The sequence below is a fragment of the Eubalaena glacialis genome, unplaced genomic scaffold (assembly GCF_028564815.1).
Source record: "Eubalaena glacialis isolate mEubGla1 unplaced genomic scaffold, mEubGla1.1.hap2.+ XY H_3, whole genome shotgun sequence".
NCBI lineage: Eukaryota > Metazoa > Chordata > Mammalia > Artiodactyla > Balaenidae > Eubalaena > Eubalaena glacialis.
In genome coordinates this window covers 824,776-850,845 of record NW_026871157.1, presented here as the reverse complement: position 1 = coordinate 850,845, position 26,070 = coordinate 824,776, and the positions used below count along the sequence as shown (strand labels likewise).

General features: G+C 37.0%; 1 protein-coding gene and 1 long non-coding RNA gene across 3 annotated transcripts; one reads left to right on the top strand and one right to left on the bottom strand.

Moving 5' to 3' along the window:
• Window positions 1–1,441: 1,441 nt before the first annotated feature.
• LOC133083011 (eukaryotic translation initiation factor 1A, X-chromosomal-like) lies at window positions 1,442–18,099 on the bottom strand. Of its 2 annotated transcripts, XM_061179683.1 has the most exons (7): window positions 17,882–18,099; window positions 13,710–13,793; window positions 11,390–11,493; window positions 10,281–10,331; window positions 5,925–6,006; window positions 4,600–4,691; window positions 2,354–2,440 (listed from the first exon to the last, which is right to left on the bottom strand). In XM_061179683.1, exons 1-7 carry the CDS (start codon window positions 17,895–17,897, stop codon window positions 2,435–2,437), a joined length of 435 nt encoding a protein of 144 aa, XP_061035666.1. In that variant the 5' UTR covers window positions 17,898–18,099; the 3' UTR covers window positions 2,354–2,434. The 2 variants fall into 2 exon arrangements, with proteins under 2 accessions (XP_061035665.1, XP_061035666.1); XM_061179682.1 differs by lacking the exon at window positions 5,925–6,006 and having other exon boundaries at window positions 1,442–2,440.
• LOC133083012 (uncharacterized) lies at window positions 17,573–22,502 on the top strand. Its single transcript, XR_009699105.1, has 2 exons — window positions 17,573–18,201; window positions 22,217–22,502. It is a non-coding gene; the product is annotated as an uncharacterized LOC133083012 (long non-coding RNA).
• The last annotated feature ends 3,568 nt before the right edge of the window (window positions 22,503–26,070 follow it).

Sequence of the window (26,070 nt, the reverse complement as noted above, 5' to 3'; positions counted from 1 at the left end):
CCACAGTTCAATTCATGGATGCAGAACCCACGAATATGGACGACTGACTATAAAGGTTACTTTTCTTGGCTTTCAAACATTTTGATTTCCTTTCTAGACACAGTTTATGTGATTGTATTGTGGTTATCAAAGAATGTAACACGTTTCTTTTTCTTCCTTTCATTCTTTTGAAATATTATCAAAACAACGAATCTATAAAACTTCTAATGACGTGTATCAAAATAATTCTTCCATGGGAAACTGCACATAAGCTACATCTTTGATCCAACTCAAGATGAAACACTGGTACTAAATAGCAAGAAAAAAGTATGTTACCAGTATCTTACTTCACTCAGACTGCTATAACAAAATAGTACAGATTGGGTGGCTTATAAACAACAGAAATTTCTCATAATTCTGGACATTGGAAGTCTAGGATCAGGGTGCTGGTATGGTTAGAGTTCTGGTGAAGGTCCTCCTTTGACTTGCACACTGCTGAGTTCTTGCTCTGTCTTCTCATGGCAGAAGAACCCTAGGAGGTTTCCTTCCTAAAGAGCAGTGACCACATTTATAAGAGTTCCTCCTTGGTGCCTGATGACCTCCTGAAGGCCCCACTTGGCAACACCATCGTCTTTAGGGGTTGGGATTTCAATATACAAATTTCCAAAGGACATAATCAGACCACAACAACTAGCAACCACAAACTGGGAGTAGAGTAAATCTTGGGGCAAACCATATTTATTTGAGGAAGTCAACAGAAAAGTTTTTTAAGTAGGGTCTCCACCTACCATGAACTGTATCACATATGCAGATTCTGGTACTTTTGGCAAAATGTTGAAGATATGTAAACCTAATATACCTTTATGTATAAAAGACTAGTTGACTGCCCATGAAGACAACCACTAAGTCACCTTCTCAAGCTTGTTTCTTAAGAGTATCAACAACTAGTCCTTAGTCTCAAACACATTCATCACCTAGGTAAGTGTTCAGGAACTCACAGATTAAGAACCACAAACCACATCTGTGAAACTTCTCTTCTTCTTACATTTAATTATGTACACATTCTGGCCTCAGATTTTGAACCTAGAGTTTTCACACTTGGGAAGTAAAATTAGAGCAAAGTGAGATGGAACCATATGAAGGTTTATCCCCCTTAGTTATATTTATATTACTGAAACCAGGTAAAGGTGTATTCCCTGTATATTAATTTTCACTGCTGAAAAATTCTCAGACAAAATATAATGTTTCACAAATTACCTGATGAATCTTTTCTTACTAAAGTTGTATAAAATTGAACTGAGGCTGTTTAACTAGCCTTGCCCTTAATTTCATCTTACTATAGTTGATAACTTCAAAACAAAACGTTAAAAAAAGGTTATGACCTAAACTCCTAGTAAAATATAAACACAAAAAAATTGGAACACACATAAAAATACACCAGTAACACAAAGTAAGGCCGAAATATACTCAATGCAACATTTTATTGTATTTCTTAGCTGTGGTTCCTTCTTTTCCCTTATCTCAGCTAAGGGATAGTTTAAGAAAGACTTAGTTTATAGAATTTTTTATGAAATTAGATTTTCATTTATACATTGTAATTTAATTTTTCATAAAACTCAAAACTATGGGTTACAATGTATGACTTTTGACAATGAAACAACATATACAATCTATTTTGTATCGTACAGAATAATCTACTTATTTTACCATTAAAAGTTGTCTTACTTGAGTAAAAACACTGTCAACAAATACATCAAAACTTTCAACGTTAAGGAAATTGAGTATTACCTAGCATAGAATTTTTTCAACTACTAATCTTACAAATTCAAAATTACTACTCAAACCCGTATTCTAAAAACTGCATTTTGGAAATGCTTTTATTATGATGGTGGCAACATAAAATGATGAAAAGAATATACAAGTTACCAAAATTAGTATAAAAATACACATGGCTACATATATCTGAAAATAGCCCCTTTTCTTGACTTCAAATGCAGATTTCTTCTTTCCTTAAATTTTATCAAAAATCTCAGGAGACCATCTAGGTAACTGGAACATACAGAAAGACTCTGTAAACAGACTAGTTGGAACTAGGGCTTATCACAGTCTACGATGATAAGGCAATTTATTCAAAACACCCATTAACTGGAAGTAAAGTAATCACAGTGGGGAAGGCATCTCTTTTCTTCTTTCTTTCTTCCCACTGTTTTAACAGCAGATATGGTGATCTTCTACCCCTAAGTTCCATCACATTAAAAGAACAAAGTGTTAACATTTTACTGAATATAATTCAGCTTCATCAGCTTTTTATACAAATATAATAAATACTTTAAAACAATGAAAACAAATCAGTGTGCCTTAAACTACATTCATGCTGAATGAAGTTTTATTCTTCTTAACAGGTGATGACCAAAATTCAAACTGTAGAACAATCCTCAGAAACTTTGAGTTCAATTTAGATCTGTTAAGTGAAAAGAACATCAGGTCAATGGAAAAAATAATTCTTATAATACTGCATATAGGACCCCCTTAGACTGTCCGGAAAATAAATCCTTGAACAAAAATTCTGTACACCAACCAGATTTTTTCTCAATTCCTGTCTGTTGTCAGTAAATCTCTATGAGAACATTAGATGTTATGCAGCCTATTCTTAATAAAGTTTAGCATCTCATTCTTTCCTTTCATGCTAGTGATCAGAGACTTTTTGTTTTGGAACTGGGAACAGACATGGGGAAGTAAAATTCCCTTAAGAACGACAGAAGTGTGGTACTAAACCAAATTCTTCTCTGAGTCAACTTAATCATAGGATTGAAACAAGTATATCACCTGGCAAAATGACTCTGGAAAAAGTAGGACTGAGAGGTAATAAACATAAACCTAACCAAAATATTCAAAATAACACAAATTCTTTTAATCACCATTGTCTTTAGTTTCTTTCCCAACAAGGCTGCTTAGACACAGCACCAAAGAAAGTGTTGGCATAGATCCAGAAAGGTGTTTTCTTTTTCTTCTGAGGGAAGACTTAATTCTGTGGCTGGGTATTCAAGCATTCACTCTGCTTATATTCCTAGCCTTCAACCCCAGCTCAGCTGTCAAAACGTTCAAGTCTCTGTTAATATACTACACAACTGCTGCATTTTACATTCTTGCCAGGGAAAATAATTGTTAGTTCTACTGTCAAAATATTAATTGAGCCTCAAGAACTCTCTGGCAAAACTGAACAAAATGTTAGTTAAATAGAGAGAACAGCATTTCTAAGAAATCTGTTGTCAGCATTAGAGACCACCTATGCTACAAAGATGTCATTAAACAGAATTTGTTCAATTACTGGATTCTTTCTTCTTATATGATCAGTTTATAGAATTTCCGATTTGTAACTCTGATTCATAAAACTGGGACTTCACTTGTCGAAAATACAGCTGACTGATTTTTTTTTCAGCCACAATTTAGCAGACTTGAGATGCTCATTTTAGCATTTACATAATTTATAATCCCAAACATATAATAGACAATGACAGAAGCATCATAAATAAATAATGCAAACTGAAATAGTTACGTCAAACTTTTGGACCTTCTGATAGCAAAAGTGTAACAGAAAAAGTAAAAAATATTTAAAAACATTAGAACAATATTTTTCTAATCCTTTTTCATTTCCTATTTCTGGGTGATTGTTCACTTCAATTTAAAATTCTCTCAATTTCTCTGAGTGTCTGAAAATGCTCTTAATAATGATGTTGGTGATTGAAAGACTGTGAATCTTTTCTTCTTGAAAAGCTTGGTTAATTGTGCTGCACAATCTTCGTCAGGAACAAATGCTCTAGGTATTCTAAAATTCCACCTTCACATCCAATAAAACACTAATTAATATTTTTGGACTTTTTGTTTCTAAACTATACTTTTAATACAGAGGTACCAAAAAAAAAAAAAGGCCTAATAAGCTTGACTGGAGGTAAGCTCGATGGTGGTAAGCCACACCACCATCCCAATTACTTAACATAAAATTTCAAGAAAATCAGGATGAAGTTAACATAAATATAGTAACAGTAGAACAGTTAGGCATTTAACACTCTTATTCTCACTGTTTTATTACTAAGAAAAACAACCTTTTTCCACAAACTCCAAACCAAGAGTTTGGCCAACAGTGATATATGACAAATAAAATAATGTAACCTCTAAATACACAGGCAACATGCCTCCGTTTTACGGCTTTGGAGAATATTGTAATTTCAATGCTTCAGCAAGTTGGCTTAAACATGATTTTCTTCTTTTAACATACAAACATTTTATTTGGGAGATGGCATATTTTTTAAGCTGTCTGCTAAACTTCTTAATAGCTATCACTGTAGACATTCTTACCTAGTAAGTTATCATTATGGAGTACCCACTGTCAGAGCTAACTGAGCTTTTCAAAGAAAGAAGGGTTTCAAGAATTACAAGGTTTCTCAAAGTTTAAAAAAGTCTGACTAGAGGGTTTCTGAATACTAATGAATATTCGTATTTATGGATAAGTCTCAAAATATATTCAATTTAAGTGTTCAACATTCTGAGATCAAAAGTAAAGATCTGACTACCTTCATAAACAAAACAATCAAAAAACCACAAGGTTCATCCACTACTTACATCATCAATGTCTTCATCATCATCTCCAATGTCATCAAACTGGATTTCGTCATCATCTCCAGCACCAAAGGTATCTGTTTCATTAATTTTTGCTAAAAACACAGTAACAATATACTCATATATATAAAATCAAGATGTTACTAGGTGGATTGCCTACTAAAACAAATAATACTGAAACAATAAAGAATACTAAAACACTGAACTATACAAGAAGACTCTTATAAGTAATCTTCAATTCAACCATTTCATTCCAAGAAAAATCTTCCTAATCTTCCTACAAACAACTCATCACACAAAGCAAATTCACACTGAAACCTCCAGAAGTTCACTGCAAAGTCATTACAGTGAAGAGTATACGCACTATAATTTTATCTTGTTCAAAAAAATATACGTAAGGCAGGCTGGCTCTAATTACACTAACTTAGTAGTTATTATATTTCTGAAGTATCTTTCAAAAAGGGCTTGTACGCATGTTAACAACTTACCCTTGGCACGTATAAACTTCTCCTAAGATAAGAACATCCACTTCACCAACCATTGGATAACTAACCAAATGAACGTAACCACTGGATAGACTTACCAAATCAGTCAGAAAAACTTTCAAATCATGCTTATTCCTAAGCAACAAAAGTAAGAAAGTATTGATCTGATTTCCAGATATCTTAGTATTTCTTAAAAGGCCAATAATTTCATCAGAATTTTCATGCTTACTCAAAAATCTCATAATTTTATAATAAAATGCAATGGAGTAAAGTAAATCAAATAAAATAGCTTCCAAGTTAAAAATGTGAGCTTACTATATTGTCTCTTTTATGTTATTAGAAATTTACTTTAATCTTTTCAAGTTTACTACAGTAAGAATGCAACACTTTTGCCTTTAAGAAATAAAAGGAGTATCTGTTAAAAACACACAAACCCCACAAAACTCTCTGGGATAGTACTATGCTAAGTTAAACTGAACATTGTTTTCTATAAAAATCAATACAAGTACCATAACTGTTACCCTCATTTAGCTGAAGACAGATCATCTCTTAAGAACAGTTTAAAACACTGTATCTAATGTACACCTTTAACAGATATTATACACAAGTCCAGAGTTTATAAACTTTTACACTCCCCACCAGAAGAACATTTATTAGGAAGAGAATTCAATTTATTACTAAATTATTAATATTTTAAAGGATATACATACTTAAAGCTAATTTAAGCACATATGCAAAAAATATGTAAAAGAGACAGAATTCTGTCAAAACTGCTTCACCTAAACACTAACAAGCTAATATCACTGTAAGACAGGGAAATGTAATAACTTTAACATTAATTACCATGTTCTGGAAGCTCACCATAAGCCTTCAGACTTCTAGCTTCATCTGCATTGTACTTTAAAATTACATCAGCTTTGTTATCCTTGGAGAATAACAAGTAACCAACAAAACAGGTTATGCCAAAATATCATCAGTTGTCTCATAAATTACTTTCTAATTAAACACACTAAGAAAAAGCTCACTGTTCTGTTACAAATTCTCTGCTTTTCTTCACCCTCCTTCTATCTTCTTTAAAAAAAACCCTTGGCAAGAAGTTTGCATTCAAATAATGAACAGCCCAGAAAAATTACTTATAAAATTCACTTTAATAAAGAGAAAAAAGGAAAATAAAGGGGGGAAGGAAAGAAAAAGTAGAAAAAGAGAAAAAGATGCAATGTGGTCCTTGGCCACGCTGTAATTCAAACTGCAAGTGGTATTATTACCCAAGAAAATTAATAAGCCTTTCTATAATCAGTGGTTCTTAGGGTAGCTTACCTATTAGAATTGTTTGTGGCACTTTAAAAAGATAACCGTATCTCCTGAAAATTGACAGACCTGAGGTAAAGTCCAAAAATCTGTATTTAAAAAGCTCTTTTGGGTGTTTCTGACGCAAATATCCCTGAGAACTACTGCCCTAAAATGTTCACATTTCTCCATTTTAAAGAATCTGAGTCATTTACAGAAGAAAAAATGAGTTTGAATGCTGACAATTAACCTAGAAAAGACCTAAAGAAAGGCAACTGAAATCATCACAGTGATGCAACTGCAATGTAATATAAACCAACACTTCTCAAACTGTAATGTGCACACAAAACATACAGGGATTGTGTTAAAATTCTGATATTGACTCAGTAGATAGGAGATTGGGCTAACAACCTGTTAACTTGCTTCCAGATGGTGGTGATCCTGCTATTATCTTTAGATTACTGTGAGTAGCAAGGATATGTAATTATTCACAAAAGATTAAGAATCAGAAGAGCTGTTTGTAGCTATCACATTAATGTTAGAATATTAATCCCTTAAGAATTGTGGTTTCACTGTCCACAAAACAGAGAATTAAACTGGGAATCAATAACTATTCTCTCCACTTTTGGGGTTTATATAAAGTTAAACCAAGAAAATGGACATGAAAATGATACATTTTTATGGACAGATTACAAGTTTTTATTATAGAATATTAAAAAGGAAAAGACTATCAACGTATGATCCACTTCATAAAAATAGATACAAGAAGCAAATTCAGTAAAGTTTCAGGTTATCAAGTCAACACAAAAATCAGTTATGTCTGTATAAACTAGCAATGAACTACCTAAAAAAGAAATCAAGAAAACAATCTCATTTACAATAGCATCAAACACAAATACTCAGAAATAAATTTAACCAAGGAGGTAAAAGATCTATACACTGAAAACTATAAGATACTGATGAAAGAAACAAATAAACGGAAATGTATCCCATGTTCTTGAACTGAAATAATTAATACTATTAAAGTGTCCATATTACCCAAAGTAATTTAGAGATTCAACATAATTCCTATAAAAATTTCAGTGGTTTTTTTTTTCACAGACAGATAAAGTTATATGGAACCACAAACACTCCAAATAGCCAAAGCAGTCTTGAGAAAGTACAAAGCTGGAGGCATTGCACTTCCTGATTTCAAAATACAGTTGTCAAAACAGTAAGGTATTGGCATTAAAACAGTCCTGTTGACTAATGGAAGAGAATTGAGAACCGAGAAATAAAATTTTGCAAAAATGGTCAACTAATTCTTAACAAGGGAACCAAGACAACACAGCGTGGAAAAGACACTCTTCAATAAACAGGATTGGGAAAACTGAATACTTACATGAAACTGGACCCCTTTCTTACACCAAAAACTGCCTGAAATTAACTTGAAATAGATCAAAGACTTAAACACAAGACCGGAAGCCATAAAACTACTAAAAGAGAACAGAGAAAAGGTACTTGATGTTTATCTTGGCAATTGTTTTTTTGGATATGACACCAAAGGCATAAGCAACAAAAGCAAAAACCGACAAGTGGAACTACATCACTCTAAAAAGCTTTTGCACAGCAGAGGAAATCATCAATGAAATTAAAAGACAACCTACTAGATAGGAGAAAATATTTGCAAATGATATGACCAAAAAGGGATTAATATCCAACATATATAAATCCTGCCATTTGCAACAACATGGATGAACCTGGAGGGCAGTATGCTAAGAGAAATAAGTCAGACAGAGAAAGACAAATACTGTATGATCTCACTCAATATGTGGAATCTGGGCTGTGCGTAAACTCATCAAGGATCTGGAAAGGTCCTAATCTCCCAGCTCTGAGTGACCCTGCAATTCTGCACAAGCATGAAATTAAGACTAAGAGAGTATTACTGCCTGGCTGAGTGTTAAAAGGTATGCCCCAACATGCACAGACTCCATATGCAAAAGCTGGGGGGCTTACTGGTTTTAATGAAATCTCAAACATGGGCTGTTTGCTAAGATAACCAAGCATTCAATGACCACACACAAGAAAAACATACAGACCACACAGAATTTGTTTCAGAAAACAACAGCAAACAACAGCAAGAACAAACCCTGGGAGAAGAAATCTGATTTCCAGTCTTGCCACATTATATTTGCACTTTCTAGTTTTCAACAAAAAAATTATCGGTCACACACAAGAAAAGAAGTCATTACCAACTGTTGCTGAGAAAACCCAGAAGTTTTACTTAACAAAGACTTTACATCAGTTACTATAAATATACTTAAAGAACTAAAAGAAACCATGTCAAAAAAACTTTGTCAGAATATTTCACTAACTAGAGAAAATCAAGATACAGATTATTTAAAAAAATAAAAATTATGGCGATGAAAAGTATGTTAACTGACCTCAAAATGCCTCTTTCAATCACAAATAGAACAATCATGTAAAAAATCAACAAGGAAGGAGAAGACTGAAACTTTACAAACGAGTTAGACCCAACAGATATCTATGAAAAACTTGACCTGATAATAGAATAGAGACAGCAATCATTTCACTCACAACGTAATTAAACACAGATGATGGATGCGATAGAAATCAGATGGATTTCAGACTCACAATGCATATATAGTCTAAAGGCTGACACCATAGAGGGCAACTATCATGTTCTTTTCTAAGCGTTCATCTCAAATTTATAACATACACTTAAAAAACAGTTTGTACTGTAACTACTGAGTGCACGTCTTATCTTTCTACTATACAACTGTAAAAACCCTTTTGGAGATTGGAAGGTTTGACTTATTCAGCTGCATCATCCAGAATAGTGGTTTACCAAACTTGGATTTGAGACCTTTAAATTTTAAAATAAAATAATAATTGGGACCCTGACATAAAATTGCTAAATTTTTGTTTTGACGAGTAAGAACACTAATAAAAACCACCATCATATACTACTGTTCTTATTTCACAAAAGGTAATTAAAAAAAATATATTTAACAAGCAAAATGGAGGGGAGTTCCCTGGTGGTGCAGTGGTTAGTACTCAGCACTTTCACTGCAGTAGCATGGGTTCAATCCCTCGTCAGGGAATTAAAAAGCCTGAAAGCTGCAGCACAGGCAAGAAACAAAAAAAAAAGGAAAGGAAAATGGATAATTTAGCTATGTGAAAAACACCATATAAAACGTGCGTATCTTCTCATTTCACTACAGAACAGTGAAAAAATCAGCCTGCACCAATAAATATTTCACTGACTGACATTTGGGAACCATAACCCCTGAATACCTAGCACAATGCCTAAAATACAACTGGACATTAAATGAAAGAGGACACAGGACTTCCCTGGTGGTGCAGTGGCTAAGACTCTTGTGCTCCCAATGCAGGCGGCCAGGTTCGACCCCTGGTCAGGGAACTAGATCCCACGTGGCACAACTAAGAGTTCGCATGCCGCAACTAAAAAAGATCCTGCATGCCACAACGAAGATCCCCCACGTGGCAACAAAGATCCCGCCTGCCACAACTAAGACCCGACGCAGCCAAGTAAAATATAAATATTTAAAAAAATAATAATAATAAAAATAAATGAATGAGGACAGAATGATGGTCTGTGGTGTTTATCCAAAATTATAAGAGAGTATTTACTGCACGTGATATTTAAAATAAAAACAATACTAACCAGTCTTCCCACAAAACACATGTATCATTAATCAGTCATGGGAATTATTCCAAACAAGGTATATCCTATAGTCTTGAATACAATTGGACCTTAATAAATTTTGACAACAGAATGGTGAGAAGTCATAATTGGCTAGGACTGCTTAAATATGCTTTTATTGCATCTTCTAAATATTAATGACTTACTAAATACAAGGGCACTACAAATTTAAATGTGATTGTTACCTGATAGTCTCGAAGACCAACCAATATAATGTCTGAGGTATTTATCCAAACCTATAAAAGAAAATTTACTGTATATTATATTTAAAATAAAAACGAATAACAGAGTGCTATGTTAAACCATTCTTCCTACAAAAAATATGTACTATTCACCCAGTGTGGAAAATGTATTTACTAGGAAATACGGAAAAACTATAGAATATAGTATACTGTGGGTGTGTGTGTACACATGCGTGTGTGAGACAGACTCTAGTTACAGTTACAGCGTATTAAGAAAAAGCTATAGTATACAGTTTGTGTCAAATTTTCTATTTTAGGATGTTAAAAATACATAATTATTTTATTTCAACTACCTGAGAGTTTAAAAATTACAAAAACATAATTATTTGTCAGGTAAATGAAAGACTTTCAATCACCAATCACTCCTGAGATATTTAATTATTTAACATATATGAAAATCAGTCATCTACACAAATACAGCCATCCACTCACTAATCTACATAAATACAGGACCAAATCCCACCATCAATTGGAAAAGAATGACTTAACCGACCAAATATATTTTTTAAATAAAAAAATTAGAGTTGAAGGAACTTTTAAACAATGTGGTCAATAAATCCGCCTGAACTACTAAAAACTATGATATAACATGTTCCAAATTTTCCTAATATCGTGTACAGCTGTTTCCCCCAAACCAAAATCTTAACCAAGGAACATATACTATATTTAATTAGCAATTACTTTAGTCTCCTTTAATCTTAAAACAATTCTCCAGCTTTTTTTCTTTCTTTCATGGCATAACATTTTTTTAAGAGTCTACATCATTTGTTTTATAGACTGAATCTGTCGAATTGTTTCCTCAATAGTATACATTTCTGGCATAAATCCAACATAGGTGAAGCAAATAATTCTTTGTAAATATAATCCTCTATTTTGAAAGTTATCACGGATCTTCTATAATTTTATGTATTTAGATTGCCATATAAATCATTATTTTTGAAGTCTTCGGGAACTCACAAAAATGAGTCGCTTGGCCCATATATTACCTAAAGCAGAGCCAATTTTTTAAAAGGCAAATTTTGTATTAAAGTAAAATAAATCTCCATACCTACCTTTTTTCTCAATTTTCCTCTTATATGACATAACCTCTTCACACCATCAAAACACATTGCTTCCAATCTTCCATTTCCCAACATTTTGATTACCTGAGCATATTCTTAGGGAGGAAAAGAAACAGAAGAAAAAACTGTAAAATACTGTTTAATTTTTCTTAAAATGTAACAATTGATATTAAGTTGGTAACTTCACTTTTACTAACTTTGGATCAAACCGTAATTTTTTTACAAAGAAAGAAGAAAGGCTTGTTCAGCGAAAATTTTAAGTATTCTACCATGTGAGAGCTGTCTGAAAGAGACATACAATAATCTTATCCAAGAAAATGAGAGCACACCTCATCTGTTGAACCATTTCTATAGCCTCTTCCAGCTATGCTTATATACTTTACCCTCTCATTTTTAGAGCAAATAAAAACCTACAGAAGTCAAGTAATTTATCCAAGATCACAAATGCCATTTCCATGACAAGTTATCTCCGTTATTAGGAATATTTTAATTATCTACTCATTTTGAGTAAATCAGTTCAGGCTTGGTCCTCATGACTGCATGCTCTACCTTTAGACATCAAAGTGGCTCATTCCACATTACACACTGTAATGCTGACTTATAAACCTCTCACATTTGAATAACAGCCAAATCTTGGTTCTCCTTTCCCTCAGAAACTTTAATCATAATAAACAGTAGGTTAATTATTAATAAACTTTTGCTTGAGAATACCTTGGTGATTACTGTAAAGGTCTTAAAAAAGCAAAAATAATGTTCCAAGATAAAATGCAAATGTTTAAAAAAAGTATTTCTAAGAGTATCCTCAAGAGGCCACCTGATTCTACTGCCACTTGAAAACGCTGATATAAGCATTAGCCAGTATGTGGCAATCTCTTCTAGATTTAAATGACAAAAGCAGGCATGGGAGTAAGGAGAAAGAAACAGGTAATTAATATAAAACCTTCACACTACTAAATTTTTTCCTAAGGACTAACATCACAGAGACCCTGGACTAATTTATAATTACACTGAGAGGTAAATGAGATCTACACTGTGGGGCTGGTAAGTTGAGTCCCTTTTACCACAGGCCAATGAACCTAGCTTTACTACTCAGCACTTCTTCGACATGGGAGAAAATGAGAGAGAAAAGAATTTAAAAACTGGCCCTGAAAACAAACTTCTAATGTAAGGAGACACTATGAAGGCTAAGTAACTGATTATCTTTGGCCAGACAACATGTTTCATATAATTAATAAAGATGCTGATTTTCTAGTGGCTTGCAGTACGGCATGAATAACTACACAGTTTTTTTATAAAGTGCTGGAAATTACTAAAACAAATGGAGAAATGTGAATGTAGATTATACACTGGGTCAGCAATATCCAGCAGAATTTTTCCATTGAGGGAAAATTATATATCTGAATTGAACAATATGTTCATTGATAGCTCAAAATTTAATTTCAATTCATTTCAATAGCCACACATGGCTAGTGGCTACCATGAAAAACAGTACTTACTAAATAACAGTATAATCCTAAGGTTAAATTTCTAGTGACCATTCTACTGTAGTTATGCAGGAGAAAGCCCTTGTTCTTAGGAGATATATGCTGAAGTATTTAGGGCTAAAGTCTGTAACTGTATATAACTATATCTGCTTATAAGAAAGTTAAAAAGGTTAGTAAAAATTTTCATGTACATATACAAAGAGAAAATAAATACACAAAGAAAACTTTAAAAACTAGTGAATCTAGGTAAAGAATAGGTGGGAGCTTGGTGTACTCATATTCCAACTTTTCTGTAGGCTTAACTTTTTTTTTAAAAGGAAAAAAGTAAGTGCTTCAGTCAATTTATTTTACTCATTTTAAATTTTAGTCTGCACTTACTTAAAAAGTCAGTCAACAATTATCAGTTGTTTTATTAAATTTTATGATCGTGTGCTAGTGGCACTGGAGTAGTGAGGGTCTGATAGTCTTGGGATGTATTGGTCATACTCTACTGAATAATGTATAACATTACCCACTATTACACTAGAGTAGGAAATTTTCAGTGTTGGCAGCCAGCCTTACTCTGCTCTAAATCCTGAAATTCACTCTCACTTATATCACGCTTTTCCACATAGAACAAAGAAAACTATGTTTACAGAAATGCCACCAATTAATCCTCTATCAGAAATAGTATCCAATGGGCTATTCAATGGACAAATTCTGAAGAAGTATGGGGTATTATAAATGAAGAAAGGCAACTGTTCAGGATTGTGACTAAGATCCATTTTAGGTTAAAGACTGAAATTCACATTATCAAAAAAAGACATTAATAACTTCAAAATTCTTACCTTGGCCATCTTCTTTAAACACTAACTCTCTTTTTTCAGATTCATTCTCATTCTTACCCCTGCGCCTGTTTTTACCTCCTTTACCTAATTGATTTAAAAAGTGAATAAAAAATTAAGTGTAATTATCTATATAATATCTTACAAACTAAACTTGAAACAAGCTAAAATAAGACTTTAAACTTTATAAAAACAGAAAAGTAAAAAAAAATTATCATTTAAAGAGCAGGACAATATTAACAGAACTCTATGTAAGATTTTAAAAATTTAACCTAATTTGGTTACCCAATAGCTACAATTTGTCAAAGGTTTTCTTTTAAATCCCTTACCGGATAAACATATTATCAAGCACATACCTTACTTTGACGTTTAGATTTGGATTTTTCTCATATAAAACTACTTCTTATACGGAAGTATAGAGAACAAAAATCCCATTACCAGGGATAACTATTAACATTTTATTGTCCATGCTTTCAAATTAAAATTGGATTCCGTATAGTCTCTTCTACAATTTATTTTAATCCCACTCAATAATGTGTTTTGCATGACTTTTCATGTCAATTGAACAATAGACTAAGATGAACATTTTAACAGAGTAAACTTAATTCCTTATTTTGGTTACTTCTAATGTTTTACTGTTATTTAATAAGGCTGAGTTGAGATTATCCTACAAACAAGCGCCATAGGATAAATTTAAAGAAGCAGAATTTCCAGGATAAAAGTTATGTATCCACCTCCTTAAGACTTCTGCTGAAGTATATTCATTTATACTACCATCAGCAAAGAAAGACTGTTATCTAGTCCTCTGCTACAACCATACCATGCTAAAGATTTAAAATCATACTTAACTGTACTTTTGAATTTTTGCTTTCACTAAAATTTAATGTATTTGACTGTAACATTAACTTTATTTCCTTGTGAAACTTTCTACTACATAATCAAGGAATTAGGCTACTTCTTCATAGTATTTTATTACCATTCCAAAACCTACGCAAGAGCACCCATTTCCAATAGATGGGAGAAAGGCTGTGACAGATAGTAATAAGGGACCCATGGGAAGAGTTTGAAACAAAAATCCCGAACAGAATTTAAAATGTGCATCTGCCACTGTAAAAACTGACACCTATCTTCTTGAATGCACCCTCTACCTCCTGGGGCAGCCTCACATTGCTGTGCTATACTAAAAGGTAGGTGGTCTTCACAATTCCCTGACTTATCTGGACTCACTATCCTACACATTAAGGACACATCATAACTAACTTCCTCAAAAGGGAAAAAAGTGTTTATTTCAAGATATAAAACATGCCAGAACTTCAAAAGACACTGGAAGCTCCGTTAGGACAAGGATAATAATACCTGCTTTGCTTACTTAGTCATATATCACAGTTTGCCAGTTTTTCAAATAAACCAAGAGTAGTTCCTGTATTTCTAAATGAACGAAAATTTAAAAATCATATGTCCTTTGTTTGGCATAATACTTCAATAAAATGTAGATTTCCTGGAAGTATTAAAAAAAAAAAAAAAGAAGAAGGACCTCCCTGGTGGTGCAGTGGTTAAGAATCCGCCTGCCAGTGCAGGGTTCACAGGTTCGATCCCTGGTCCGGGAAGATCCCACATGCCACAGAGCAACTAAGCCTGCGCGCCACAACTACTCAGCCTGCGCTCTAGAGCCTGCGAGCCACAACTACTGAGCCCACACGCCACAACTACTGAAGCCCGCAGACTCTAGGGCCTGCGGGCTGCAACTACTGAGCCTGCGGGCTGCAACTACCGAACCCATGCGCCTAGAGCCCATGCTCCGCAACAAGAGAAGCCACCACAGCGAGAAGCCCGCGCACCACAATGAAGAGTAGCCCCCACTCGCTGCAACTAGAGAAAGCCCGCGTGCGGCCATGAAGACCCAACGCAGTCAGAAATAAGATATAATAAAATAATTTTTTTTTAAAAAAAGAAAAAAGTGATGTCTTTAAAGGGTAGGAGCATCTTACCCCAAATGTTTTTCTTAAGTGGGTCAGAGGATGCGGTTTTTTTTTTTTCCCCCTGATTTAAGAATGGATTTCTAAGATTTCTAAAGAAAACAAGCCGCATGAGTAAAGCAAAAGTTATTCAACATATGGTCCAAAGTAATTTTATATCCTTACTTGGGTAACCTTCACTGACACTATATTCACAGGGCTTTTGAATTTTCAAATGAAGAAAAATATCTACAGAGTTTTATTTCTACATTACTAAACTTCACCTCAAAAATTCAGGAGTCCTAACAACAGGTTTCAACTAAGTAACCGAGAAAATAACAGATTGGTTTTACATACACAGATTGAAACATCAAATTCAGGATGATTATCTCCAGAATGAGAGAAAGAAAGGCGATTTCAGAGAGGTACACAGATGGCTTTAACTGAAGGTATGTTGTAATTCTTAAATTCAGAAGTATAATTTCCAGGAGTTTAGTCTGTATTTATTACCCATACCTTAAAACCCCCTTATTTTACTATCAAGTAATAAAATCCATTTAAAATTGTCTTTTGAAAGAATTGAAAATACGACAATGTATTGTATTCAATACAGATATTGAATATTTCAATATCAATATTGATATTGAAAGATAGTTCATCTTTCTTTCTAAAACTAAGTTTAGGCAAATTTCACAGATCTCTTCCTTAAATCAGATGTTGTAAATCAACTATACTCTAATAAAAATTTCTAAAAAAAATCAGATGTGATTTGGAGATATTCTCTGATGTGATCTTACTTAGGCATCAGTTAGTTTAAAAGTCCTACAGAAGGAAGGAACTTAGTATCTCAGTTCCTAAGGATAGAGTGAAGCATAGGAAGACAACATTAACAAAAATTTATTGGACATATAATAAGTGCCAAGTTGTAGTAATCCAAGATTCATAAAACAGGTATTATTCCCTTTAGAATATACAATCTAGTGAGGGAGGCTGAAACTTCATTACTAGAAATTCAGGTGGAAACAAGGTATTTATTGAAATGTACTGTTACTTGTGAGATAATCATGAATTACATATATAAGGAAAAAGCTAGTATAAGCCTTATCTAATTTACCGAACATACGGTTAGAAAGACAACCTTACTGCTGCAGTGAATAATTAGCAGGAAAACACTTGCTAGAAAAAGAATCTGTGAGCTGGTTTGCGGGCCGCAGAGAGCAGTGAACTCAACAGGGCAAGCAAAGAACTGTGACCAAGTATCTCAAGGCAAAGTAAGTGGTGACAGCTACAAAGAGAAAATGAAGTAGAATCGGTGGAGCAAGCGGTTAAGTAGAAAGGAGACACAAGTAGATATGGGTGTCAAGAATGAATAATGAAGGGAGACTTCTTGTGGACTGTGAAATGTGGTGCTATGCTGCCCTCTTTGCCCTTATAGTTCCCTAGGAGGCACTGTAAAGAGATTAAAAATGACAGAACTCAGGTCTCTAAAAAGGAGAACTTCTTTAAGGAGTGACTGTCCGAGGGCTCTGCTTTACTTAGGTTAGGACTCCCATTCTGGAAGTTCCAAGCAACGTTATTGTCAAATCTGATAATTCGTGAACGGTTTGCCTCAGAATAAAGGTGGGTAGAAATATTTACTACCAGAATCTATGTCATGAGAAAAGAAGGCTGAAAACTTTTGTAAATGTGTAACATACCTTGTAAACAAGAATGTTCAAGTTTGTGACGGAAGGGGGAAAGTAAACAGGCAGAGATGAACCTAAATACGTAACAAGCTTTCACCTAGTGTTTACACAGAAGCAATGTCTTCACCAACAGTCCACAAAGAAAATACGCACGAAGATTTAATGGTCACAAAAGCAAGAATCACTGGTTAAAAACTGTTCCTGGTCAGTCCTGGGAAGGGCCCAACGCCGGAGAGGCCAGGCGGCCCAGGAGAGGCTCTCCAGGTTCGTGACGCGCCGCTGGTTAGCCTGCTGTGAACCAGGAACAAATTTTACACTCTCCGTCTAGAGGCCCTTAGAATAATGGCGTCGGTTGTATAGCAACGTGAGCAAAGTGGGAGGGAGATAGGAGTAGCTTCCCAGCGCCTGTCCCGACAACGAAGTCCCGCTCAGAGACACCAGCCAAGCACGAGAAGGAAGAACTACCACCGCCGCGAGTCACTGCCGACGACACCGAGCCGAGCAGAACCATGGTTCTCGGAACCCAAGGCGTTACCTTTATTCTTGGGCATTGCGGTAACTGCGACCTCAGCGTTTCCAACTGGGTTCCGGTGTCGGTGGCGCTGCTAGGTAATCCTCCGAGGTGCCGAAAGAAACTAGTAGTTGCAGACTGCGAACACACAGCTCAAGCGAGATCCGCAGGCAGCCACGCTTACTGGCAAGCAAATGGCTGCGCAGGAGGCTTCACGGCTTCCCCATCCCCCGAGCTCGACCTCTCCCCGCCGCCCCCCCTACTGCGCAGGCGTAGCCCACAGCTACTGACTTCCCGCTGCTGGAGAAAGTGAGACACACTGTGGGCGGTTCCAGTAGGAAAAGGTGAGGCATTCGAGCGCCAGGCCCTGCGCTGAAAAGAGGAGGAATCAAGTATAGAGTAGGCCCACGACGTTATCCTACTCGGAAATCACCCGAGCTGTCTCCTGCTCTTGAATACACTTCTGCTACTCTGTAATAATTGCCTTTTCCAGAAAATTTCTTGACTGTTAACTTTTATGTTACCTGTCTTCCTTTTCAGAGAAACAAATTCCAGAGTGATGCTTCTGTAAGAAGTCTCTGCCTAATACATGAAAAGGGTGGAAAAACCAGTGAGAAAAGGGTATGTATTTCTCAAAGGGCCTGAAAAAAAGGGTATAGGTTCAGAGACAGGACCTCTTGAGGTTCGTTAGAGATCTAACTCTGAAACATTTCAGTGCTCCAAGGCAGGGGCTCTGGGTAGTAGAGGGGTAGAGCACCAAGCGTGTGGCTCCAGTGTCAGTTAGGGCTGGAAGCGGCTTCATCCTGAGTGTGGAGAACTGCTTCCCCAAGCTGCTTAAGAAGCAGGAGTGGGAAGAGCCCCTGTAGTTCCTCAGAGCTCCATCATTGAGAACTGGGAGGATGTGAAAGCCTGGTTGCTGGGTCAAGGTGCCTGAAATGCCTAAATTAACAATCTCTTTATCAATCTCTGCCTCTTTGCAAAAATAGCTAAAACTAGGACTGTTTTTGGTTTCACTTAGGAAAAGAAGGGAAAATTCCACTTCTGCCCATTAAAAAACTTGAGTTTAAAGCTACCCAGGTGGAATCAATATCTGAAGGAAAAACAGAATTTTCTTTAAAAAATAAATCTAAAGTTGATTGTAATATTCATAAACAGGTTTATCAAATTTTCTGTGCAACGCTGAATTTTGTTCCAACCAACAGGCTTTGGAAAATCCCTAGGAATTTCTCCATGAAGTTGCCTGGTGACTGCCTGCACCTGATCATATAATAAGTTAGTGGGCTCATCTCCCAGTTGTAATTGTAGAGACCTTTGAGGACTTTCCCAATTAGCGGTTTTTGTCTGATGCTGGGCCTGGTCTTCACAGCATATGATCAGCTGATGTAAGTCAGAGAAACCAGGTTGATAAGTTTGAATGAATATGTTAATTTCGTTAACAAATCTATGAGAGTCTTTGGTTATGTTAGGAAAATCTTTGACTATGGCTTGCAGTTCAGCTTTCGTCCAGGGAGAATAAGAAATTAAGGGTTTAGCTTCTGGATCCTTAGAAGGCTTAATTTTAAAGGGACAAGTTCCAATGGGTACAGAGGAAAAGGGGGTGGGGAGAGTTTCAGGGAGAAAGGAAGTTTGGTGAGAGAATTAGTATAGAGGATTTGAGAGTATAGGGGAGGCATAGGTACAAGAAAAGGAGGAAGATGGCACGGAGGCAGAGCCTGAGACAAAGAAGCCAAGGAAGAGGACAGTGAGGCTTTGGAAACCATCTTATCTGTCTTTATCATTTGCTTGCCTCAGTTAATCTTAAAAATCTCATTTTGCAGAGAGGAAATTTTGGACTTCTGATAATGTTCAGAAGCTTCAAAACACCAATCAAAACAAGCACTCCACTTTAGTTCTGGAAATTTTAGAGCCACTGTAGTCCAATTCAGTTTTAAGGAAATTAAGTTAAACTGAACTTTTTATTAGTTGTTCATGTTGTTATCAGGGCAGGCCAGATCTAGCATTGGATGAAATCTGCTAAATGAAAAAAATCGGAACGGTCTCTAGAATTATAACCTGAGACCAGCTCACAAACTTAGTATAGGATCAGGCTCAGGCAACTTAATGGAGAAATTCCTAGGGCTTTTCTAAAGCCTGTTGATTGGAACAATATTCAGGCTTGCACACAAAATCTGAAAAACCTGTTTATGAATATTACAATCAACTTCAGACTTTTCTTTTAAAGAAAATTCTGTTCTTCCTTCAGATATTGATTCCATCTGGGTAGATTTAAACTCTATGTTTAATAACGGACTGAATGAGAATTGTTTTCCCCTTGTAGTAAAAAGGACTAGGTTGGAATGGGAAACTATGTCCACGCAGATTTAGTTAATCTGGTAAACCAGCTCTCTCACCTTCTAGGTAAGTCACCTAAAAGCAACACTGCTGAAATTCTTCATCTTCAACTCCAGCAAATGAAGTATCCTAAATGAAACAAAAGTCCCCCTAGTTTCTACTATTTTTGCAAAGAGGCAAGAGATTGAAAAAGAGGTGGTTAATTTAAGCATTTCAGGAGGCACCTTGACCCTGTAACCAGCCTTTCGTGTCCTCCTGAGGCAGGAGATAGGTGGGCTCCAGTTTAGGCATTTACAATCAGCCTCCTGTTTGCTCTCCAGAATGGAAGTAACTACAGAAACAGGGTAAACAGTCAGGCTTTGTCTTTTGCGGATGCCTTAAGATAACAGTCATGGCAGGAACAGAGAGGGGCAAAACCTTGTTTGAGTAAAAGTCAAGGGATCTCTGCGTCCCCCCTCCTTGGGGCAAGGGAGACACTACACATGTGCAGAAAGACTCCTTGGGAGTCAAAAGTCAGGGAACAACTCCAGGCTGCGGTGACTCTTGCTTCTCCCAGATGCCTGCGCGTCGGGGTCCGTCTTGGCTGAGAGGTGCGTGCACACCTAGGGGAAAGGTCCTGAGACAAATCAGCCAGGGCTGGGGTAGGGGTGGGGGGACAAAACGACGACTGGCAAGAAGGAAGACAAAGACCTGGAAGAACTGCCCTTTTATAAAGAATTTAAGAATTTCCCAAAGGCGCGACTCTCTCTCTGAGTTTGCCCATGCATCTTTCCGCAAGTACTTTGCTTTTCCAATAAATTTTTACTTTCCTCTTTACCTTCTGCCTTCTCACCTGAATTCATTCTCGAGTAGGCAGGCAACAACTAGGGATCCAGGCCCTAGCCGCTGGCCCCTGTGGTTAGGACTCCTGGTCTGGGGACTGAGATCCTGCTGCAAGCTGCCACTTACTGTTGCCTGCGTCCGTAAATCAATCCCAGTTCTCAGTGATGGAGCTCTGAGGAACTACAGGGGCTCTTCCCACTCCTCCCTGTTAAGCAGCTTGGGAAAACATTTCTCTGCTTCCAGCTCTAATTGACACTGGAGCCACACTCTTGGTGCTTTACCCCTCCACTACCAAGAGCCCCTGCCTTGGTGTACTGAAACGTTTCAAAGAGTTAGATCTCTAATGAGCCTCACGAGGTTCCTGTCTCTGAACCTATGCCCTTTTGTTCGGGCGCTTTGAGAGACACACACCCTTTTCTCGCTGGTTCCTCCACCCCTTTTCATGTATTAGGCAGAGACTTTACTTAGAGAAGCATCATGCTGGAATTTCTCCTCTCCAAAACAGAAAATAATTCTAGAATTGACAGTAGTCATCAAAGTTATCAGCCAGGTGAATTAAGTGACCCTTTGACATCTTTTATTTGTTACATCTCTGACAGTGTTAAAGTTGCTTTTGGAAACACTGATCATTTGTCACTATTGAATCAGCTACCACCTGTCCTACAGGCAAAAATCTTCCACTGATGTTGGCAAAATTTACAGCAAACTTTCCAAAAAGATTCAAATAAACCCCTCAATACCTCTTCCCAGAAAAGAGTTAATAAAGAGGTCCTTCAAAACATAAAGCCCATTACAGAAGACTACAAGACTCAGGATCTTATTATCTCTTGTAATAGCTCCTGTAACACTCTCTTTTATCAGTAAGAAAACCTAAGGGCCAAGAATGGAGGATTTTTAGGACCTCGGAGCAATGAATAACATTGTTATCCCTTGACACCCTGTGGTTGATACTATGGGGCCCTGTGGGGTACCTGGGCACAAAGGCCTTTCTGTGTCCCCCATTTCTTGATTACAGGAATTAGGCTTCATTCAGCCTCCATGATCTTTCTTGTGTTCCAAGGAGCAGTTCAAACAGTTGCTAATTAGGGAAGGGAGGGGATGCAGAGACAAAGGAGGAACAGTCAAGGAACAACAGTGCTGCCTTGGGGCAGGGTCCTGGTTCCCCTCAAGGGATACACATAACAACATATTTGAGCTGTTTTGCAGATGCTGAAACCCCCACCAGGTGGGAGAAGTTAACTGTATGCTGCCCACAAGCACACAGACCCCAGACCGGTTGGAACCATAAGGTTGATGGCTCTGACTGCCACTTACCTCCCCACCAGCCAATCAGAAGAATGTCCACGAGCTGATCACACCCTCTGTGAACCATTGCTATAAAACTCCTCACTACCCCCTCCAGGGTGGGACATGCAGTTTTGAGGGCATGAGCCCACTGTGACCCCCTTTGCCTGGCAAAGCAATAAAGCTCTTCTGTTCTGCTTCACCCAAACTCTGTCCCTGAGATTTAATTTGGTGTCGGGGTACAGAGGCCAGATTCGGCTTCATGGTTCCCAACCTTCTTTTTACTAACATTCATTCTCACTGGAAGTAAGTTCTTTGGGCTTGAGCAGAGGAAAATTCAGCATAGAATTGGGTCGACAGAGTCCAAGTTGACTGAAGTCAGGAGGGTCAACAAAGTTGAACTTCATCATTCCTTAGGTTCCAGTTAGTCTGGTGATTGAGCCCTAGAGGATCCTGCAGCTCAAGAATCCGCTTCAGGCTAATCTTTACCTTTGAAATAGAAAGGGGAGCCTGTACAACTGATACTTTGTCTCTGGTGTGGTTAAGTTTTATCTCTCTGCCCTGGTAGTACCTGTTTGTTTTTACATTCTTTTGTTCCCTTAAAATCATTAACTGATGAGACCTATTCTTCTGTAAGGACAAGTATTGGGTTCAGGCTTAGATCACAAAATGACTTAGGCCTAAAATGCCTTCTCTTACATCAAGAAAGGCATGCCTGATTCTCTTTGGTGACACCCTAACCTATCTGCCTACCATGCCTCAGGGTTTTATTAAGAGTCCTTATTTCTCACAAATTCTGAAGGCTGATCTGGATAATATAGCCTTCCCTAGAGGTTCTCTTTTGTTGCAGTTGTGGACAAAGAATGTCACCTGACATTTCAGTAGATGAAGGATGTTTCAGCCATAAAGTTATCAGCCACTGCAACCGCCCCAATGATGCAACCTGAGGGGACTCAAGATGGAGAAAGACAGAATACTGGCCCTACATTGTTAAGGAATAACTTGAAAGGACTAATTCAGTGGAATTGAAAATTCAAAGGAATAATTTCAGTGAGCCTGAGGCAGGAGGTAGATGGGCTCCAGGCTAGGCATTACAACCAGCTTCCTGCTTACATATCTTGGGGTGAGAAGAAGATGGGCTTCAGACAGAACACTTAAAACTAGCCTCCTGTTTGCATTTTCTGAGGAAGGATGCAGGTGGGTTCTAGGCTAGATATTCAACCAGCCTCCTGTTTGCACTGTGAGATGGAAATAACAACAGAAACAGGGTAAATAGCTGGACTTTGTTTCCTGTGGACACTTTAAGATAACAGTTACAGCAGGGACAGAGGGGCTAAACCCTGTTTGAGTAATAGATCAAGAGGCCACATATTTCTCATCCTTGGGGCAAGGGAGACACTGCACACTGCACATGCACATTCTCTCCTTGGGGCAAGGGAGACACTGCACATGCCCAGAAAGGCTCCTTGGAGGTGAAAAGGAGGGGCTGTATCTCTGCCTTGCTTCAGTCTTAAATAAACACAAACTGCTTCTCCGGGTGCTCTCCCACTTTTTGTGCTGTGCCCCTAATAATAAACTTTTTGCACCTGTCTTTAGAGTTTTTGCCTCCTTATAACATTCTTGCTTTCAAGTGGAGGCAAGAGCCAGGGAAAATTTGCTTCTAGCCTCTAGTCCTTGGTGTTCTAATGGCTACGATTCCTGGTTTTCATCAAGGATACCCAGGTTCAATTCCTGGGCAGGGAACTAAGATCTCACTTCAAGCCACTGGTCACTGCTGCATCTCTGAGATCAAGCCCAGACATGCATTTTCCCATAGCTAGAAAGGCATGAAAATTATTAACTTGAGATGTCTGTTTTTTACGTGTTTGACTACATGTTTTTGGGTGTTTTTCTGTTTTTGTTTTTGTTTTTCAGCAAAAACTGCTATATATCCCGGTTCCTCACTTACCTCTTTGGAGCCATACCTCAGAGCTGTCTGAGATGCTTTATCCCAGGCTATAGTCCTCAGTAAGTCCACCAAATAAAACATAATTCTCAACTATTAGGTTTGCTTTTTTTTTTTTTTTTTAACTTGACAGTTTTGGTGACTAAAAAAGGGACCCAGAGCAGATTTCTCTCCTTTACCTGAACTCTAGGAGGATCCAGAGCCTTGGTTCCAACAACAGAATCCTCTTCTGCCCATCAGCCTCATCAGAGAGTCCAGACAAATTTGGGTGATCCTCTACTGATCCTTGGGTCTCCTGATTATTGGTTGACAATCCTGAGTTTTTTCAGGTGGTGTTAAACCACTCTCTGGAGGAGTAGGTTATCCCTGAAACTTAATTTCAAGAAGAGGTATCTGGGTTATCCTCAGCTGAAAGACTGGGAAGAGTTTGCTCAGCTGAAAGACACCAAGTAGAGACTGGAGTAGGTAATTAGGTGGGAGAAGGGCCTGTCATTTTTCCCTTGAATTGGCTTTTTTAATAGAGTTTGTTGGAATAGAAGTGAAGATATCTCATGAAACTTTCAGCTCTGATGAAGGGACCTCTCCTCCTGGCTTTCTCAGGCAACTGGGAAACTTGTGGGAGATTTGGAGACAAGACCCTATATCATGCAGCCATCCCCATAGGGAAACCCACTCATTTTAATTAAAAACTTGCTGCACTGGGGACCCGTATAAGAGCTGGCCACTCAGTGATCTGAGCACCCACATAGTCTCAGGCTATGGGAGGAAAAAACTGAGATAGGTAAGAGAGCTGAAAAAACTCTGGGGTAAAACCTAGAGGTGTCAGCTTTCACTGCAGGTCTGAAGGCTTAAAGCCTGGAGGATTTTCTTGCACAGTAGCTTACACACATGATTGGAAAATTGTTACTTTGTGTGTGTGTGTGTGTGTGTGTGTGTGTGTGTGTGTGACAGGGCTTACTTTCTGCCCATGCAGATCTCTTCTCAAGTTTCTCCAGTGTCTGTATGATAAAATAGTTTTCTTCCTCCAGAGTAAGAAGTCTAAAAGACCAAGGCTGAAGTAGGATGTTTCTTATAGCCTCGCCTCAGACACCACACATAATAATTTCTGCTGCTTTCTGTTGGTAACATGGAAAAATTCTGCTGCAGTGTGGAAAGGGACTATACAAAGGCATGAATATCCGGAGGTAAGGATAACTGGCACCTTCCTTCAATACTACAAAGGACACTGAGGGAATGATTTCACTGAAGGATATGCAGCTTAGTCTACTTTCTGCCCATAGAACATTTAAGTTTCAAGTCTCTTCTATTGAGAAAGGTAGGTCTTTGGTAATGCAACTATCAAAAACTTACAAGCCCCGAACATATCCCTTATCCCTCTACCATCCAAATAAGAACTTCAACATGAGAAATACATAATAAAATAGGGAAAATATATATTTTTTAAAAAAACTAAACAAACAGAAGTAAAAGGAAGCTGCCATAACATAACTAAAGCCATATGTGAATTCCCACAGCTTGCCTTAGAAGCATAACAAAAATGTCCTCTTTTGCCACTTCTATTCAACATAGCTCTGGAAGTCTGAGCTGGAGCAATAATGCAATGAAACTAAACAAAAAATATCTAAATTGGTTAAATAAAATGAAAATATTTCTGTTAATAGATTACAAAATTTATTTGTAGAAAATCTAAAAAGTTCTGCAGAAAAACTGTTAAACCAAATAGAAAACTCAGCAAAATTGCAAACTAACATTGAAAATCAGTTGCATTTCTATACACTAAAAATACAGAATTCTAAGAAAGATTAAGAAAATAATTCCATTTACAAGAGCA

Coding starts and splice junctions, on each gene's coding strand:
- LOC133083011 (XM_061179682.1), bottom strand. Junction 10,332..11,389: donor GAGGAAAATTGAGAAAAAAG/GTAGGTATGGAG, acceptor TTTCTTTTATAG/GTTTGGATAAATACCTCAGA. Junction 4,692..10,280: donor TTGGTCTTCGAGACTATCAG/GTAACAATCACA, acceptor CTGTGTTTTTAG/CAAAAATTAATGAAACAGAT.